This window comes from Mauremys mutica, chromosome 11 (genome assembly GCF_020497125.1).
Source record: "Mauremys mutica isolate MM-2020 ecotype Southern chromosome 11, ASM2049712v1, whole genome shotgun sequence".
Taxonomy (NCBI): Eukaryota; Metazoa; Chordata; order Testudines; family Geoemydidae; genus Mauremys; species Mauremys mutica.
In genome coordinates, this window is record NC_059082.1 from 70,306,551 (window position 1) to 70,324,447 (window position 17,897).

At 43.5% G+C, this 17,897-nt stretch overlaps 2 protein-coding genes across 3 annotated transcripts; both read left to right on the forward strand.

The window, feature by feature from the left end:
- Nucleotides 1-1,121: 1,121 nt before the first annotated feature.
- Nucleotides 1,122-11,612, forward strand: LDAF1 (lipid droplet assembly factor 1). 2 transcript variants are annotated; one of them, XM_044981147.1, is made up of 5 exons: nucleotides 1,122-1,369; nucleotides 4,112-4,249; nucleotides 5,747-5,915; nucleotides 7,793-7,931; nucleotides 10,369-11,612. In XM_044981147.1, the coding sequence occupies exons 2-5, from the start codon at nucleotides 4,178-4,180 to the stop codon at nucleotides 10,463-10,465; spliced, it is 477 nt and encodes a 158-aa protein (XP_044837082.1). In that variant the 5' UTR covers nucleotides 1,122-1,369; nucleotides 4,112-4,177; the 3' UTR covers nucleotides 10,466-11,612. The 2 variants fall into 2 exon arrangements, with proteins under 2 accessions (XP_044837082.1, XP_044837084.1); XM_044981149.1 differs by lacking the exon at nucleotides 1,122-1,369 and adding an exon at nucleotides 1,857-1,874.
- Nucleotides 11,613-14,910: 3,298 nt separating this feature from the next.
- On the forward strand, nucleotides 14,911-16,764 carry MCHR1 (melanin concentrating hormone receptor 1). Its single transcript, XM_044980987.1, has 2 exons — nucleotides 14,911-15,035; nucleotides 15,722-16,764. Exons 1-2 carry the CDS (start codon nucleotides 14,951-14,953, stop codon nucleotides 16,717-16,719), a joined length of 1,083 nt encoding a protein of 360 aa, XP_044836922.1. The 5' UTR covers nucleotides 14,911-14,950; the 3' UTR covers nucleotides 16,720-16,764.
- The last annotated feature ends 1,133 nt before the right edge of the window (nucleotides 16,765-17,897 follow it).

Sequence of the window (17,897 nt, forward strand, 5' to 3'; positions counted from 1 at the left end):
CCTTTATTTCAGGAGTGAAGCTGTATCCCACATTAGGGATCTTTCCCTAGAATCATAGAATATCTAGGTTGGAAGGGACCTCAGGAGATCATCTGGTCTAACCCCCTGCTCGAAGCAAGACCAATCCCCAGACAGATTTTTGCCCAGATCCCTGGGTGGCCCCCTCAAGGATTAAACACACAACCCTGGGTTTAGGAGGCCAATGTTCAAATCACTGAGCTACCCCTACTTCTCTGCAAGCCAAAAGTCATCTCCTGCAAGCTTTCCACAGTTTGCTCTCCTCCCCACTTGCTGCCTGGGCTATGTTGCTCCAGCCTATTATGCAATCTGCACAGATTTCCAAATGAAACGTACATTTTTCCATGTGCCAACAGCCAAAACATAATGTGGCTGGATAGGATGAGGTGGGCATTTTACAAATACAGTAGTTTACACAAAGTAAAATAACAAGGTGCACTTTTGATTGATTGGAGAGATCAGAGCTGCTGTCATGAGCTAAAAATCTTTCATAAAGGCACATGCCTATCAATGCATGAAAGCTAAAACCAGGAACATTTAGGGGGGACAGAACAGGAGACACTGTCAGTACTGATCTAACATGCACACATACAAGGCATTTACATGGGTCTGGCATGTCCATATATGTGGCACTGATGTGCCCACACATGTGGTACTGGGGTGTCCCTATAGGTAGCACTGGAAAGGACTTGGTATGCTGTCATACATGGCACTTGTGTGCTCCATATGTGACATTGTCATGGGCTTAAAATAAATAAATAATTGGCGATATACCAATCTCCTAGAACTGGAAGGGACCGTGAAAGGGCTTGATATGTTTCCACACATGGCACTGACATGGGCTTAGCAAGAAGTTTGCATTTTGTGTATCCGATTCCCCCCCCCCCCCACGCCCTCTGATCCTGCCAGCAGTGTGCAGCCCCCACCCCGCCCCTTCCCACACTGTGGCAGACACTGTTCTGTGGAGACACAGCAGTGCCGCATGTGTGGGTGCAACAGCGCCACGTTGTATGTGAACATGCCAGGCCCATGGACGTGCCTTGTACGTGATGGGCCTGCTAGACCAGCACCGCCAGTGTCTCCTCAGGTCCCGCGCCCCCCATGTCCTTGTTTTAGCTTTCACGCGTAGGCAGGAGGCATGTGCCTCGGGGGAGGCCCGTCCCACATGACAGCAGCTGCGCCTCCCAACCCAGCAGCAGCCCCGCCCCGGCCCGCCACAGCCGGCTGCTGCCTGCAGGCCTGGGCAGGTTGCTGCCCCAGTCCCAGGCGCAGCATCCGCCAGCCAGGGGCGGAGGCTGGAGGGGGCGCGGAGGCGGCTGCCCGCCGCTGGAATGGGGAGCCAGGCTCTGAGGTAAGGGGAGCAGCGCCGTCTCGGCCGCGCGCCGCTGGCTGGGGGCTTCGCGTGGAGCCTCCTCGCCCGGAGGCGGGAATCCGCCCGGCCCCTGGCATCAGGGACCCCCCCCCCCCCCCGTGCCCGCAGAGCCGCTGGGAGAGGCCGGCCCGCCTGGTCCCCAGGCAGCGGCTTGTCCCACGGTGGCCCGCCGAGCTTGGGGCCCAGCCCGGTTCCCTCTTCTCTGCTCCAAGCTCCGGGGAACTCCCCCTCCCTGGCGCCCCTCCTCGGCGGGGCAGAGCGCTCGGGCTGCCCTGCGGAGAAGGGGGAGGGGCTGTCTGGGTTTTGCGCCCCGAGCCGTTCTCCCCACTCCCGCCGCACGGCAAGAGAGCCTCGTCCCCAGCGGGGCCTCCTGGCTGGGCCTGTTCCTGTCTCTTCTGCTGGACACCCCCCCCCTCCCGCACTGTGGGCCCCCTACGAATCAGCCCACGCTGCCCACTAAGCTTGAGCTGCACTTAAGATTTAGGTCATTACAGCTACGGCATTTAGGGGGGGTGAAAAATCCACGGCAGAGTGCCACAGCCATGCCAGTCAAAGCCTCCGTGTAGCATTGCCCACCAAACCCTCACTCTATACACATGGCAATCAAAGGATGCTTTCCCTAGACCCAGCTCTGTTACTCACATATGGGGGTGTTCCTCAGGGCCGCCTAGAGGATTCAGGGGGCCTGGGGCAAATGCGGGGAGCTGCAGCCCTTGTACTCACCCAGCAGCGGTCCGGGTCTTTGGTGGCATTTCGGCTGGGGGTAGGGAAGGCTTCAGTTGCTCACGTCTTCGGCAGCACTGAAGGGCCCCCACCGCCGAAGATCTGGTCTGCCACCCGGCCAGGGCTCGCAGGGCATTTCAGCGGTGGGGGGGCCCTTCAGTCACTCTGCGTCTTCAGCAGCACTGAAGGGCCCCCCACCCGCCGCCGAAATGCTGCCGAAGACCCGGATTGCCACCAGGCCAGGGCTCGCGGGACTCCTGTGGGGCCTGGGGCAAATTGCCCCACTTGCCCCCCCTCTGGGCGTCCCTGGTGTTTCTACAGCAGAAAAACTTGTGTCTGTGCTACAGTGTTAGGCTTTGTCTACACTGGCAACTGAACGACAAAACTTGTGTGTTTCAGAGGTGTTAAAAAAACACCACACCCCGAAAGACAAACGTTTTGCTGCTGACAAGCACCTGTGTGACCAGCACTTTGGCGGCAGGAGCGCTCTCCTGCCAACAAAGCAAACGCCACTCGTTGGGGGCAGAAGTTTTTTGTCGGCAGAAGAGCTCTCTCTCCTGCCAACAAACCCTTTTACCAATACGTCTGTAGCAACACAGCCATGTCGCTAAAAGGTGCATAGTGTAGACATAGCCTTATCCGGGGCACCATAGCTATGCCACTATAGTCACTGTAGTGTAGACATGGCTTAACTTGAATGCTGAAATAGAGATACATTTCCTCCTACAGACCATATCAATACATGCATCTTTGAGCCTCTCATCACTGCTATATTTTGTTCAAACTACAGATCGTTGGTTTCATTCTAGATAGAATAAGTCTCTGAAGACTCTCAGACAATACTTAATAAGGATTATTTGTCAGGGCTTGTAGGCAGTGTTTGTAATAGTACCTGGTAGGTTTCCCCTCTTACCATTAACAACTAGGATAATAGAATTTAGAGCCACACTTCTACTAATTATTGAATACGTAATTTTATAACTTCCCATTTTAACTGCATCCGCCCTGATAATATTTTTGAATTCATGATTTGTCAGTAAAAGTAATATTGTACTTTGATTTTAAATTTCAAAGGAAACGTGATTTTGGAAGACACTGGCTATATTTTAAATTTAATCAACTGGTAAACCCCATTTGAAACCTCACTTGGAACAGCGCTAATTGTGTAATTTTAAAAAAATGAACATGCAATGAGATAGTCAATTTGAAATCTAGTCAATTCAAAGATTAAAAGTAGTTTCATGTACTACACCCACCCTTGAGTCCCTTTGCCAAGTTTTACATCTTCCACTTTACAAGTTTTTTCTCTTGTTGCTGTGGGAAAGGCTTATACAAACAAGAGGAAACTGATTATGGTGAAATTGATTATAGACAAAGTGATATAAAATTACAAGGTAAACTTTCAGAAAACTAAAGGTAAAATGTTTTCTAATCTTTCAATTATAGTGTTCCTTGCAGCAATAATAGGATAAACTTTCAGATAAGCAATTTTAAGTTGATGCTGCCCTTTTAAGTTTCAGGAGCATATAATGTACGTTCAAACTGTTTGAAAGCAGCTTACCTCTGCTCTACACATTGATTTGTAATGTTGAACAGTGTTTGATTTTAGCAATAGATATGCAGGTGAATATAGCCTTATTAATGTAACCTTTGGAAATTATTGGCTGTTCAGGCAGAAATGAATGTGGTATAATACCTAAAGAGATAGAACTGAGTTCCTACTGGGTATATTATTACTGTTAAGTACAGGATTTATTATATAAATTAAGGTCAGAGACATTTTATATTTATGATACTTGAACAATGAGAAATAATTTTTCTGGACTTGAGGATGTCTCAGGAGAGTTGTCAGGAATTTAGACTACTACATTACATTTTATATGTTTTACATGTAACATTAAAATCTATAATCAACTAAATATTTCTGTTTCAAACAAGAGAAATTTTTACATAATCATGCCTAAGCCTGTCAGTAATTTTATCTTAACTTTTAAATAGGGTGGATGGCTAAAAAAGCATTAAGTCTCCAGAAGAGGATTCAAGATCAACACTGAAGGCTCCAAAATGTCAAAAGAAATGCAAGAACTACAGAAACAATGGCACTCCATGATGCAAACCATCCACACCAACTCCAATGTGGGTTTTGCATTATTTTATAATTTTACAGAGCATTATTTATAGAATACTTCTCCTTTTATCATTGCTGGAACATCATGCCCAATTTTATTTTATGGTTGTATGATAATGAAATTTAATTATAAAACTAATATTGAATTTCCAAAGAGAAAATTAGTTCCTTCTTTTAATAAGAGGACTCAAAAGGAATTAAAAAAAAAATAGGGGCATTTCTGTGGTACTTATTACTGTAGCATCTGGATGCTTCACAAATAGTAAGGTTCACAACAGCTCAGTAAAATAGGTGGCAAATATTATCCCCATTTTACAGATAAGGAAACTGGAGCATAGATTAAGTGATCTGGAACCGATTTTCTTATTCTTAATAGTATGCCATTACCTCTCTGGTGCATTCACACCAAAACACAGCATAAAGAAATTGATGTTTTACCTAAGGCCTGGGCTACGCTAGCGGTGGGCTGAAGTCGAAGTATCTTAGTTCGACTTATCTGGCCATCCTCACGGCGGCGAGTCGACTGGCGCGGCTCCCCCATCGACTCCACTTACTCCTCCTGCTGAGGTGGAGTACAGGCATCGATTAATGAATCGAGTTATTGCGTCCAAATGAGACGCGATAAATCGATCCACGATACATCAAACACTACCCGCCTATCTGGTGGGTAGTATAGACGTACCCTAAGAGGGCTATACCTTTTTAACTATACTGGTATAATTAAAGCAGTACAACTTTCTAATGTAGATGAGCTTGCAGTGTTCTTACATGTAGAGGAGGGGAAGTTTGCAAGTTTATAGGTGAGGCAGGATCCCTGAAAAGATCATTTATGCCCCTTAATTTAGAAGCTTTGAAAAAATGTCATCTAGATACTTCTCCTACTAACAGGATTTTCAGATTTTTAAACAAATATAGGTAATTGGATCAAAATAGTAGCTGGTAAAACTCCACTGAAATCAGTTGTGTTATACCGTGGACTTTTATGTTTTATTTGCCATTTTGGCTTTTGATACTTATTTTATTATGCACATGTTGAAGTTTATCAGTATCACAATGAACTGGATACTCCTTGTAAATTATTTTAAGCTATTGCTGAGGAATCTTCACCTCCAATTGATCTCTCTTCATTGTTTTCACTTCACTATCAAGTTTTTAAAGATGCTAAAATACATGATCTGCCTTGCTAAATCCATTGTGATCTCTGCCTTTGTTTCAACATGTGTTGGAGAAACTTTTCTTTGATGTGTTCACTATAGAATTTTTGAAGCATTCAGACATGATGTTGATGAGTGCCCTAGAAGTACCTAGACAGACAGATGCTCATACTTCTGAAAAGGATGGCCACTGCCTCTGACATTAATTCATCAACTTATGTACTTATGAAATGTTTGTACCCAAAATGTCACTAAAATGGTTTTGACCCCTTTCTTAGGTAATACAGACTTTAAAAAAATTAAAATTCAAATCTGATCTAATTCTACTTTTCTTCCTTCAATCGTTTACAGGTTGTTTCTTTTATGAACTCTCGAGTTGGCCAGTACTTAGATGATCATCCTTTTGTCACCCTGTCACTGCTGGTGTTTATTGCAGTATCTGCTATTCCTGTTGCATTCTTTCTGATATTTGTGATTTCAACAACCGTAGTGGCCTGTATGGGGGTTATCGTCATTGAAGGTATTTTCTTTATCTATTTATTTCCTTACTACAAAGATTAGTAACATTTAGGACAAAGTTATTTATTTAAAGGATTTTCCTTTCTCTTATCTCTGACCTGCAGAAGTTCCTGGTGCAAGCAAATTGTAGTGATCTTTTTGTGCGTGTGTCTACTTTCAGAAACAGCAACAGTCTTTTAATTCCTGAATACCTAATTAAAAAGGGAGAAGGGATTATCTGCGCTCAAGACAGGAAAATCCTAACGCTGTACACTGTTAATCCATTTATCTTTGCCATGGATAACTTTCATCTCTGGCCTTCAAAGAGATTTAGCAAGAGCACATTTAGAAGAGCAAATAGTTTTGTTTTTTCTTCTGGACTGTAACAAATGTCATGTATTAAAATTGCTTTTATCAAGGATACTTCCAGATCTCTTGTCCACCACCAAATAAACTTTGGGCCTGATTATTCCTCTCCCAGGCTCCCCCATGGAAAGCTCTCTGTGAGCCAGGGGATCCACTTGGAAGAGAAGGGACAGACCATGGTCTGACTTGGGACAGGATGCACATTGCTTGCTAATCAGCCCTGTGGAGCTCAGAGCAGGAAGATGATGTATTATCTTTCTGTGGTGGGGAACCCCTGTAAAAACAGCCATTAGGGGAGGTCATGGCAGTGTAGCCCCGGTGGAGTTATTCTCCACAGCCAAATTGTGACCAGAGCTGCTGGGGTGGCACAGAGCTTCTGTGCAGCAGATCCTAGCCCCCCCTTTGCCCCCAATCCTTTGGGATCTGCACAGAGCCTAGAAGATGAGTGAAATTTGGGGGCTGGCCCCACAGGCTACTCCACAGGGAGATAAGTATCACCCTATGAGACTCATCAGGGGAAAACTCTGCAAAGAGAACCTCATGGAGATTTCCTCCCCTTTAGCCCTGTCATAGTTAGTTAGTTAAGGGTTAAGTTTCCACCTGTAAAGGGTTAACACATAGTACCTGGTGAACACCTGACCTGAGGACCAATCAGGGAAGAGAATTTAAAATTCCTAGGAGGGAACTTTTTCTCTCTGTTCTTGTGTGTGTTGTTCTTAGCCGTTTGGAGTTACAAGGGTCCAGATGTTTAATCAAGTCTTCTACAAGTTTCCATCTTTCTGAACTAATTTCTTCTAGTCAAGATAGTGAGTATTAGAAAGGTACTTTGTGTCCCCATCTAATAATCCTATGTTTGCAATTCTGTGTGTTTGTTATTGATTATTCTTAATTCTGCCTGTATTGTTTGTACTGAGAAGGAGAGAAGATTCTCTCCAGAAATTAGTAAGGTTATACCCTATGAATGTCCAGCTTGGATTCATAGAGACTGTATTTTCTTGTTTTCCTTTTAATAAATTCTTTCTATAAAGATTTGATTAAATCCCTTCTACTGTGGATACAGGGGGAGGGGGCTATGAAACTATCTCTCGGTGGTGAGACAAGCTTATCTCCGGGCAGAGAGGGGAGGGAGGAGACGGGAAGGTTTCTCCCTCTGTGAGTTGATCTGTGTTTCCCCAGGGAACGCCTTTGGAAAGAGGAGGGGGGAAAACAGGGGTGTCCCGGCCCACGTAAATTGACCGGGTGGTGGCGGCAAAAAGGGGACCTACCCTAGGATTTTAGGGTGGGGGAATACATGCTGGTCCTCAACTTGAAACCCCCCAGTTTCAAGTGAGGGTGAAACCATGACAAGCCCACAGGATTTCCTGTGGATGGGGACTATCAGGCCTTCAACTACTACCCTGTGAACAGATCAGCTAGTTGTTATGCTACACCATTTTCACTGATCATTTGAATTTGGGATGGCATAGATCTCCTGGACCTGGTGTGTATACTTGTATATGTATTTGTGCAAATAAACTAATTCTCTCTTACTAGGTGTTATAATATCAGTAGGTGGCATAGCCCTTCTTTGTGTGCTGAGTGGCCTGGGCGTCCTTTCATTGGCAGTTTCTGGAGTACTGAGTATTTGCTACATAGCTCTTTCAACTCTAATCAACTACTGCCATACTCCAAAGTAAGCATTAACATAGTGATCTATACTGTAATGTCAAACTGCAGCTCTGGCTCGTCATTGATTACCGTTTGGTTAACTTCGGATAATAAACTTGTCATTCTTGGTCAGTATAGCATGTTACTCTAACCATTAATATGCAGCAGATATCTGTCCAGCCACTAATATTAATGTATATTTTAGTAGGAATTAATATAGGGACCTCTGGCTCTGTTTGAGTTGCTAGGGTAAAAATGTTCCGAAGAGCCGTGCACGCGCGGCGCGCACACCTAACTGGAATGCATAGGAGCAATCACCCGAAGAAGAAGAAATAGTTATATGCAATTATACAATGCACTTTTGATATTAATGTAGCCTCTTGTCAAACAGGTAAAATTATTCAACTTTTAAAACACTGCAACAAATTAACAGGGTTATGTGGCTGCTTTAAATATTAAGGGCTTGAACGTACCAAATAGAAACACATGGTCTGGGAATGCTTTTAAAATCCTGACTGTTCATGCTTTTCATCTTTTCCCTCCCCTTTATTAAATGAGTCTCTTGTAGAACTTTAGCCATGGTTTGGGTTTCAGCCATTTGATTCCTGTGGTATTCTTGATCATTATGTAACTGTTAGTAATTCTTTAGATTACTAAATTGAAAGAACTTTAACAATTTTATTTCCTCTTACCTATGCACTGTGTGTGTTCACTTTAACTTGGAAGAAGAAAATAGAATAATTTTACTTTTATAGCCATTTTCCAGTCAATTTACTTTCTGGTTCTCCTGCATTATCACAATTATGCAAAGCTTTTGTAGCAAACATTGCAAATAAATATCTATTTTAAAAGCAAAACAAGAAAACCTTTTAAAAATTGTGGAAATATTTCTGTTAGTGTTAGGTTTTGTAAAAGCTTGTTTTATAAAACCTTGCATCTGAAGAAGTGGGTATTCACCCACGAAAGCTCATGCTGCAAAACGTCTGTTAGTCTATAAGGTGCCACAGGACTCTTTGCTGCTTCTACAGAACCAGACTAACACGGCTACCCCTCTGATACTTATAAAACCTGTAACTTATGCTTTGGTTAGATATGACACAACAGTGTTTTTTAATTACACAACCACCTTTCTCCAAGGGCAAGTCTAAACTTAAAAATGCTGTATCGGCACAGCTGTATCACTGTAGCACTTTAATGAAGACACTAAGACAACAGGAGAGAGCTTCTCCCATCATCTTAGCTACTGCCTCTCACGGAGATGGATTAACTATGTCAGCAGGAGAAGCTCTCCCACTGACATAGCGCTGTCTACACTGGCGCTTCGGTTGATGTAACTATGTCGCTTGGGTGTCAATTATTCACATCCCTGAATGACATAGTTATACCAAAGTAATTCTGTAGTGTAGACCAGGGCTAAGATGCAAGAAGCCTTGGGGCTCCTCTACAATGCAACTAAGTCAGGACACCTGGTTACAATACTGTTCCATTTTGTAGTGCAGACGGGACCTTGACTGTGTTCCATAACTAAGCTAAAGCCTTGTCCACTCTGCAGAATACAGTTAAGGTCCTGTCTATATTACAGATTGGAAGCATATTTTAACTGGGTCAGGAACAACTGTATTATAAATGGTCCAGCGGACTAGAATGTATTAGTATTGTAAATGATGGCCTAAGTCACACTGTTACATGTGCATTCTGTGAGTGTAAAAGGAGCTAAAGAGGATTAAGCTGGAGTGCCACCTATAGTCTGCTTCTATTACTACTAGGACCTAGCTCTATCCAGTAGCACTACTTTCCAGGGTCCAAATCACCCGTGAAGCAGAAGGCAGACCTGTAGGGAATAAAACTGAGGGCTCCATCAGAGGATTTTTCTCAGATTTTGCATCTGCAGGGCAGTGTCCCTTCCATATCCAAGGACAAACAGAGCCACCTGTTTCAGAGTAGCAGCCGTGTTCGTCTGTATCCGCAAAAAGAACAGGAGTACTAGTACCTGTGGATCCTAAGGGATTTGCCAAAACATAGGGTTATCAGGCAGAAGCCCTGTTTTTGCGCTGGCTCCAAAGCTCCCTGCCACTCCTGCTCTCCAGCAGCATGGCTTCAGTGGAATCATTCTACTAGGTCTGCTATCACCTGATGCTCCCAAAAATTTCCCCTCTTTCCTCCACATGAGAGTTGTTCCACATTATACAGCCAAAGCTAAAAAAAAAAATCATCATATTCATTGCAGATCTTTCAGGGTAAGTGGACAACATGCATCAAGCCCATCCCCGTACATGGATCCCTGGCTCCAGTGAGATAATCGCTGGGAGAGCATCCAGATAATTCAATAATAGTTGCTCTAGAAATGCTAGATAATAGGTTTGTCAACCCCCATACTGCGCAACTTTCTTTGTGTTGGGTAAGATCTCAACAATCTACTGTGAAAGCATAACCCAGTAAATTTGACCATTCTCATTATACAGCAGCCTGGTAAAGAAGCAAGAAGCTAATGAAAACAGTTTGCTACAGAGTAGTCCTCCTGTCTTGGACCCTTCTAACAAGAACACGAAGAGCGAATGAACAGGACTTTCCCAGCTTCCTGTCTTCCTTGATATGCACTTACTTGTACTGTTCTGAATTGTAACTTTGTGTTTACCTGTCAAATACTCAAGCTTTGTGCGTTGTTTACGGAAGTTGAGACTCAATATGCCTCTTTGGTTGTCACTGTAAAATGAATAGGAACAGTATCTTAACCTTTAGTCAATTCACTGTCATACTAAGTGTACAGGGCATGGTGAGAAATCTTCCAAATACACTACACCGTCCAATCCTGTTGGGGCAGTTTTGTGCAAGAAGGAAGTGTGTGTTTGAGATTATAACTGTTGGTGTTAGAATTCTAATCTTAGATGGGGAATCAAAGTGGAACAACCTGACTGCTGCAGTTGGATGGTTTTGCACTTGGGAAATGGCAAAGCACAGCAACACAAGGTGACACCTGTTTGAATACTGGAAAAATATTTGTAAGCCTTAACAGTGGTTATCAAAATATCTGTGTGGTAAAGAACTAAGCCTGCACCATCTTAAATATATATGTTGTTGGAAAAGCAAGTTAAAGCAAAGTTTACTATGTATAATATTTAATAGCCTAAACCAGTGGTCTCCAAACTGGGGGGGGCGGACTCCCTAAAGGGTTGGGGAGGAACATTAGGGGGGGACACAGCAGGGCCCGAGCCAGCCCCCGGCGGGGGGGGGCAGGGAGGGAGCACCATTCAGCTCCACTCCTGGCCCCAACCACGGCCCCAGCTGCAGCACTGGCTTCACTCCTGACCGTGGTGCCGAGCCCCAGCTCTGTCCCCGCTCCTGGCCACAGCTTCCAGGGTGGGTGGATGGGGTTTGCGGATCAGATAAGGGGTGGGGGGGGGATGAGCAAAAAAGCTTGGGGACCACTGGTCTAAACTCTTGCATGTTCTGATAAGTTATTCAGAAGGGGATACCTTCCTCATTCTCCTTCCATCCCACGAGAGGATGGAAGGAGCTTAGGGGCTTAGTGTTTTGCCTTATGTGTCTGAGTGATTTTGAAAGTCTATTTTGCTGACCAGTTTTCACTCTTTGAATATGTAACTTCTGTGAACTTTTTCTGGGAGAGGGCAAATACTAAACATCTTTGCTTAAGCAGTAACCTTGTGTATCTCAAAGATGCTTAGTTTAATAAAGTACTATTTGTTTATCTGGGTTGTCTTTTTGCTGTTACTCTGTTTATCCTTGCTAAAATAAGAAAAACAAGTTTTCAAAACTTAAACCGTAATGAACATTACTTAGAACTAGATTTCAGTTTTTACAAGCTCTCTCTTCGTTTTGTATTAACCCAAACACGTCACCTTGTGAGTTATTGCTAAATAAATTTCACTGCCACAAGCTGTCGCCAGTTGGGCATTATTTGGGGATATTCAGCCCTCCTTGTCTTTAAATGGGCAGCAGCATTCTTGGTCCTCAGCTGGTATAATGTTGCAACATTGCATGAACTGGTACACTGTTTGTTTCTAAACTGAAGTTATATTTCAAATGATCCCTCAAAACAAATATGCCCCTTAGTGTAGACCCAAATTTACTCCTGTCTCGCACAAAGCTGCTGTGTGACTGTAACTTAAATCAGGAATGCTCTAACCTAAACCTAAAAGATTTGGCTTTAAACACCTCCACAGAGACTCTTGTGTTAAATGAACTTAAGGTAATATACCTCTTATGTTCTTTGAGTCCTTCCTTTCCAAATCTTTCACATTTCAAATTTTATTTAAGCCATGACAAGTTCAGAGTATTGGCTTCAGTCTTTACTACTTGATGACCACACTTTTTCAGATGAATCTATTCTGCTTAATGAAACTGCAGTCCAAGACACAAAGTTCACTTTAATTTTTCACTGTGCTGGTAAATTTGTCACGTGCATATGTGCAGTGAGACCCATCTTTGGCTGTGCACCATATTACATACATTAGGGCTCCATCCTGCAATGTGCTCAGTGCACTGGTCCTTTCAATACAGCACTTTCACACTTAACTCTAAGAGAAGTGTGAAGTGTTTGCCTCTGGGTAGTACATTATGAAGAGAATTTCCTCATTATGGACCCCAATCCTGCAAAGAGTGTTTCCTCCTCCACACTTCATAACATGGTCAAATCAAAATTCATACACCTTTTTACCTCCTGTCATTTGAGCTAAAGAGCTGTTTTAAAGTTTAAAATGAGCAATTTTTTTTCTCCACATTCCTCATACTAGGGAAAAAAACAGCAGAAATTATAGTATTTTGCTTAAACTTAAAAAAAAAAAAACCCCACCACCTTAATCTTTGGACTGAGTGAAAGCATACAACATTTCATCCCAAAAGGTGAAATAACGATCTTACACTGGAAGTGTTTATGCAACTTTCACAATTGCTGCTACTTCCAGTTTTCGACCACATCCTCAGCTGGTGTAAATCAGCACAGCTCCACAGTGGAGCTATGTCGATATCAATCAGCCAAGGATTTGTATGGAAAAACATTGTAACATTGAAGCAGAATGCTGCACTTTTATTCATGTTCAGTGCTGACCAAGAAGAATTCACATCACAGATGTAGTTAGTACAGCCCATCAGCAAGTTTTTATGATGTACGCTTCTGCCATCTGTGTGAGTAGTCTTACCTGCCAGCTTCCAAAAGGAAAGTGCGTTCATGAGTGAAGCTTTCCACAGTGGCTGCTATATCTACAAGTGTGTTGGCTTTCAATTGTTGCAATAAAACAAACACTTCCCTTTGCACCTAGAAGAATTGCAGACCCAAGGTAAGGCAAGAGCATTGTAATGAAAATCTTGATAAGCAGTCATTGCTTTGCACTTGTGTGTGAAGAAACTCATGTCATTGCAATTACGGTGACTCCAATTTTTAAGAGAAGTCTAGTATCAGAGGGCTAGCCGTGTTAGTCTGGATCTGTAAAAGCAGCAAAGAGTCTTGTGGCACCTAATAGACTAACAGACGTTTTGGAGCATGAGCTTTCGTGGGTGAATACCCACTTCGTCGGATGCATGCCAAGTGAAGTCTGTTTCTTCATACATTTCCCTTGCTGACATTGATGCTAATGGCACAAACTTGTGCATAACAATTTTCCCCTTATCTCAAAAGCAAGAGAGGAGATGGTTAAGTCCTATTTTCTGAAACGAGTATAAAGCATGCCCCAAGAAAAGCAGCAAGGAAAAATCCGGAATGACTGGAAGTCAACACTTATACTTTTCCTTTCAACCAATCTTATTTCCCTGTGCAGATACCAGACTGGACCAGAACTGCAATGACCCAGTTCAGAAAGCAGTTTGCAAATTAAAGGGACTCCTGAGGGGCAGTGTGACCCAAAGGGTTGTGATGCTGAAAGCATCCTGCCCCATCTGGTAAATTAAATGAATTTTTCCCTGCACTGTTAGACCTTAAAATGGTCACTGGTCGATGAACCACCAGGATAGAAATTATTTCTAAGTACTAAGAATCATTGTGGTTAGCAAGAAATGGGACTTGAAATCACATCACGGTGATTATCAGCCTGCCTTTCCTTGCATTACTGCCTACTGTCCACTCTCACTAGAACTATTATCCCAAGTATGTAATCTCATCTTCCAAAGTGACTTATATCAATGAGTCTACAGTTCATGCGTGCACTGGCTGCTAAGATTATGTTGTAATTTAAGTTATGGGAGAAGCAAGACTAATTTAAATGAAAGCCTGGGTCCCACCTCATTTATTTAGTTTTTCCAATATTGTATTTATTACATGTAAATTCTATAAAACTTCAACAGTTTCACACAAACCTTGAAAAGAAATCTCCTGATTGGTTCCCCTCTTCTCCAAGCAGTGCCTGCCTGTGTTGACCATAAGCAGCCCTTGCTTCCATAGTCCAGAGATGCTTCAGTGGTTCACTGGAGTAAAATGTGGAAAATATTGGGGAAGGGGGAGAGAGAGAGGGAAAGATGAGGTCCTTCATTGCGCTGCAACTCAGCAGGTTTATCAGCAAATTAATAGCATATACAACTGAAGTTTAATTGTTGGCTCTTCAGATTAACTCTTTTCAGGCTGATAGTGTTATTGACTTGCTTATATGAGTCCTGACTGCTACAGCTGCCCTGTATGTTGAATGCATGTGTGTAATGTATTTCAATTTACTTAGCGCAAGTCCCACTGTCTTTTTATAGAACATTGGTGGATTGAGAAATAAACCTATGGAGCCCAGTCGCTGCCTTCTGCACTACATAAATGAGCTCTGCTACTCTGTTCTCTCCCCCAGTGTGTTAATAGGCATTCGGCTGACAGCCTGCTGATAGGCACTTTGCTTCTGGTGTCAGTTTCACCTGGCATTGGTGCAGGAGCAGGGGATTCAGAGCTTTACAACAGCTGCTTTTTGACCAACACAGCAGCCTCTCCTGATTCTCAAAGCAGCAGGTTTGAGTATCATCACAGGATCTCCCAGGAGCTGGCCACCTTTCTTCTACATTAAACATCAGCACTGCGACATCTTCAAACTATTGATCAGATCCAATTACTGCCAAAGGATGGATTTTAAAATGAATCATACGGAGCGCTTGAACGGCTGCACTGCTAACATCACCAAGGCTGTGCAAAACTTTTCCCTGCCTGGTAAGTAAATGAGTAGGTGAAAATATATATTTGTGTATACTGTCAGGAGGTCTTATATACAGGGATAATTGCTGATCACTTTTCTCAAAGCTAAAAGTGATGCGACTGGGGCTATTATGAGTCTACTGTATAACTAAGGAGTATGTGCATTATATATACGCACACACGTGTATTTATATATGCATGCATCTGGTGTGTGTGCATATACACAGACTCCTACATACATAGATATACACACGTACATATATTGTACACAAGGTGATACATGCATGTGTACCCACAAAAACAGATATGCTGTATCCAAACAAACCTAGATGTGCATATTCATGTGTATACTGTATCTATATGTATGTTTGTGTGTGCGTGTACACATAAGTGCATATATATGTATAACTAAGTTTGCTGTATATAGTATATATCACTGTATGTGTACATACAGATACAAATGCACCTCTGTCTATGTGTGAGTGTAAATAGATTTGTACATATGTGTATAGGCATGTGTATGATATTAACACACCCACCACCTTATGTATGTGTGGAAAATACATTATTTTTATGTTCCTATAAGCATATTATCATTGTTTTATTAGAAACCGGGATGTCCAGTCTGTAAAGCCCCCCATCTTCCCCTGCCCACGGCACACATGCCCTGATCTTTCTCTGCCTATGCTCTGTCTCTGCAGGTGAGCCCAGCACAGTAAGCTATGCTGACTTCTTCATGCCTGCCCTGTTTGGCATCATCTTCTTCCTAGGCATCATTGGTAACAGCCTGGTGATCTGCACAGTCTTTAAGAAATCCAGACCCAGGAGCAGTGTCCCAGATATCTTCATCATCAGCCTCTCCATGGTGGACCTGCTCTTCCTCTTGGGCATGCCCTTCCTCATTCACCAGCTGCTGGGCAATGGAGCCTGGCACTTTGGGGAAACCATGTGCACCATTATCACTGCTCTGGATGCCAACAGCCAGTTCACTAGCACCTACATTCTCACTGCCATGTCCATTGACCGCTACCTGGCCACCGTGTACCCTTTCACCTCCACTCGCTTCAGGAAGCCATTTGTGGCCATCCTGGTGATCTGCATGCTCTGGGCTCTCTCCTTCCTCAGCATCACCCCAGTGTGGATGTATGCCCGGCTCATCCCTCTGCCTGGGGGGCTGCTGGGCTGCGGGATTCAGCTTCCAGACCCGCAGAATGACATCTACTGGTATACTCTCTATCAGTTCTTCCTCGTCTTTGCCGTCCCCTTTACTCTCATCACTGTGGCCTACAGGAGGATTCTTCTCAGGATGGCCAAGTCCTCAGAGGCACTTACTGGCCAGAGGTGCACCAGGACCTGCACCAGGAAAGTGACACGTGTGGCCATTGCCATCTGCCTGGCCTTCTTCATCTGCTGGGCGCCTTACCATGTGCTACAGCTGGTGCAGTTAACCATGCACCACCCCACCCTGCCATTCTACTATGCCTACAACGTGGCCATCAGCATGGGCTATGCCAATAGCTGCCTCAACCCCTTCATCTACATCCTGCTAGGGCAGACCGTCCGCAGGAGGCTGCTGGTTTCCGTCAGGCCGGCTGCTGCAGGGGAAGAGGCTTCCCAGAATGGGGGCAATAGCGCACAGGGGGACCCCAGCGAGTCAGGACAGCCACTGCTGCACCTGGTGTCTGTCTCTGGCAGGTAAAGAGATCGGCAGCAGGTGGGAGATTCCCACACAGCCCAGAAAAGCCCTGGTGGTCTCATGTACTAACTATAGACATTCCCCACCAACACACACACAGATGTTTGGCTGAGTACCAATGGCTGTCTGTGGTGGGAGTGGTTCTTCTGCCCAGCTGATCTCTTGTGGCTGGAAACAGATTTCTGCAGTGTCAACATTTGGGCTGGGTTCTGTCTGGCACTGAACCAGTTCACGTTTGTCCTCTAAATTCTTCTTGGCTAGACGTGAATTACTTTCCCCCTGGCATATGAAAGACTTTTGCGCTCTTCATATATTCTCAATGGAAGGCCCAAGCACCAAAAATTTTAGTGTTGGCGTTAAATTCCATACAAGCAATGAGCCACAGCTTGGCTGAGAGGCACTTCCATTGGATCACGCTTGGCATGAATTTCAACTTGTTTTAAGTGTGTGAAGAATGAAGATGCCTTTAGATGAGCTCTGATCCTTCTCCCCTTGGGGGGCAGATCAGGAATCTAATACATTTTAAAGTAATTCAACAATAGCATTTTCACTTCTCTATTTATATCGTTCCATCTGCATGCAATCATTAACCATGGCCAATATTGTAATCATTTTCTAGTGATCAAAGCCAGCTTTCTGCCAGCAACATCAGCTGTCCCAGAGCCAGAAGAATAATTTCAAATGCATTTAAAATTAAATCTATGGATTGAAAATAGACAAAGAATGACTGTTCTGAACCGTATTATTATAGTACACCCACCAACATGACTTGAATGAATAGTTGTCACCAGGTCATCAAACCATTTCACAGTGGAAAATAATGATTGGACTCTATGCACATCATTACACAGAAATGTTTGCTGACACTGGCAGCACATCATGTCCACTTTCCTATCACCATAAAATTTCTCCAGCAGCAGGTAGCAATGCTTTGATGAACATAGATTTCCAAAGCATTAGGCCCAGGACTTTCAAACATTCTTTTGGGTGACTCTGTTTTTGGTGCCTAATGTGAGACACCTTAAAGGAACCCAATTTTTAGAAACTTCTAAAAAAGATCAGGCCTCTTAGGTATCTCAAGTTGGGCACCCAAAATCACTAGTTTTATTTTAATATTGGCCATTTTTATTATTAAAGCAGTAATGAATGTCTATGTCCATAGATATATGAGTGAATGGAAA

Excerpts from the sequence above, each read along its gene's own strand:
- LDAF1 (XM_044981147.1), top strand. The coding sequence starts at position 4,178 with ATGTCAAAAGAAATGCAAGAACTACAGAAACAATGGCACTCCATGATG. Across the intron at positions 4,250-5,746 it reads CCATCCACACCAACTCCAAT|GTTGTTTCTTTTATGAACTC; the intron begins GTGGGTTTTGCA and ends AATCGTTTACAG. Across the intron at positions 7,932-10,368 it reads AACTACTGCCATACTCCAAA|CAGCCTGGTAAAGAAGCAAG; the intron begins GTAAGCATTAAC and ends CTCATTATACAG.
- MCHR1 (XM_044980987.1), top strand. The coding sequence starts at position 14,951 with ATGGATTTTAAAATGAATCATACGGAGCGCTTGAACGGCTGCACTGCT. Across the intron at positions 15,036-15,721 it reads GCAAAACTTTTCCCTGCCTG|GTGAGCCCAGCACAGTAAGC; the intron begins GTAAGTAAATGA and ends CTGTCTCTGCAG.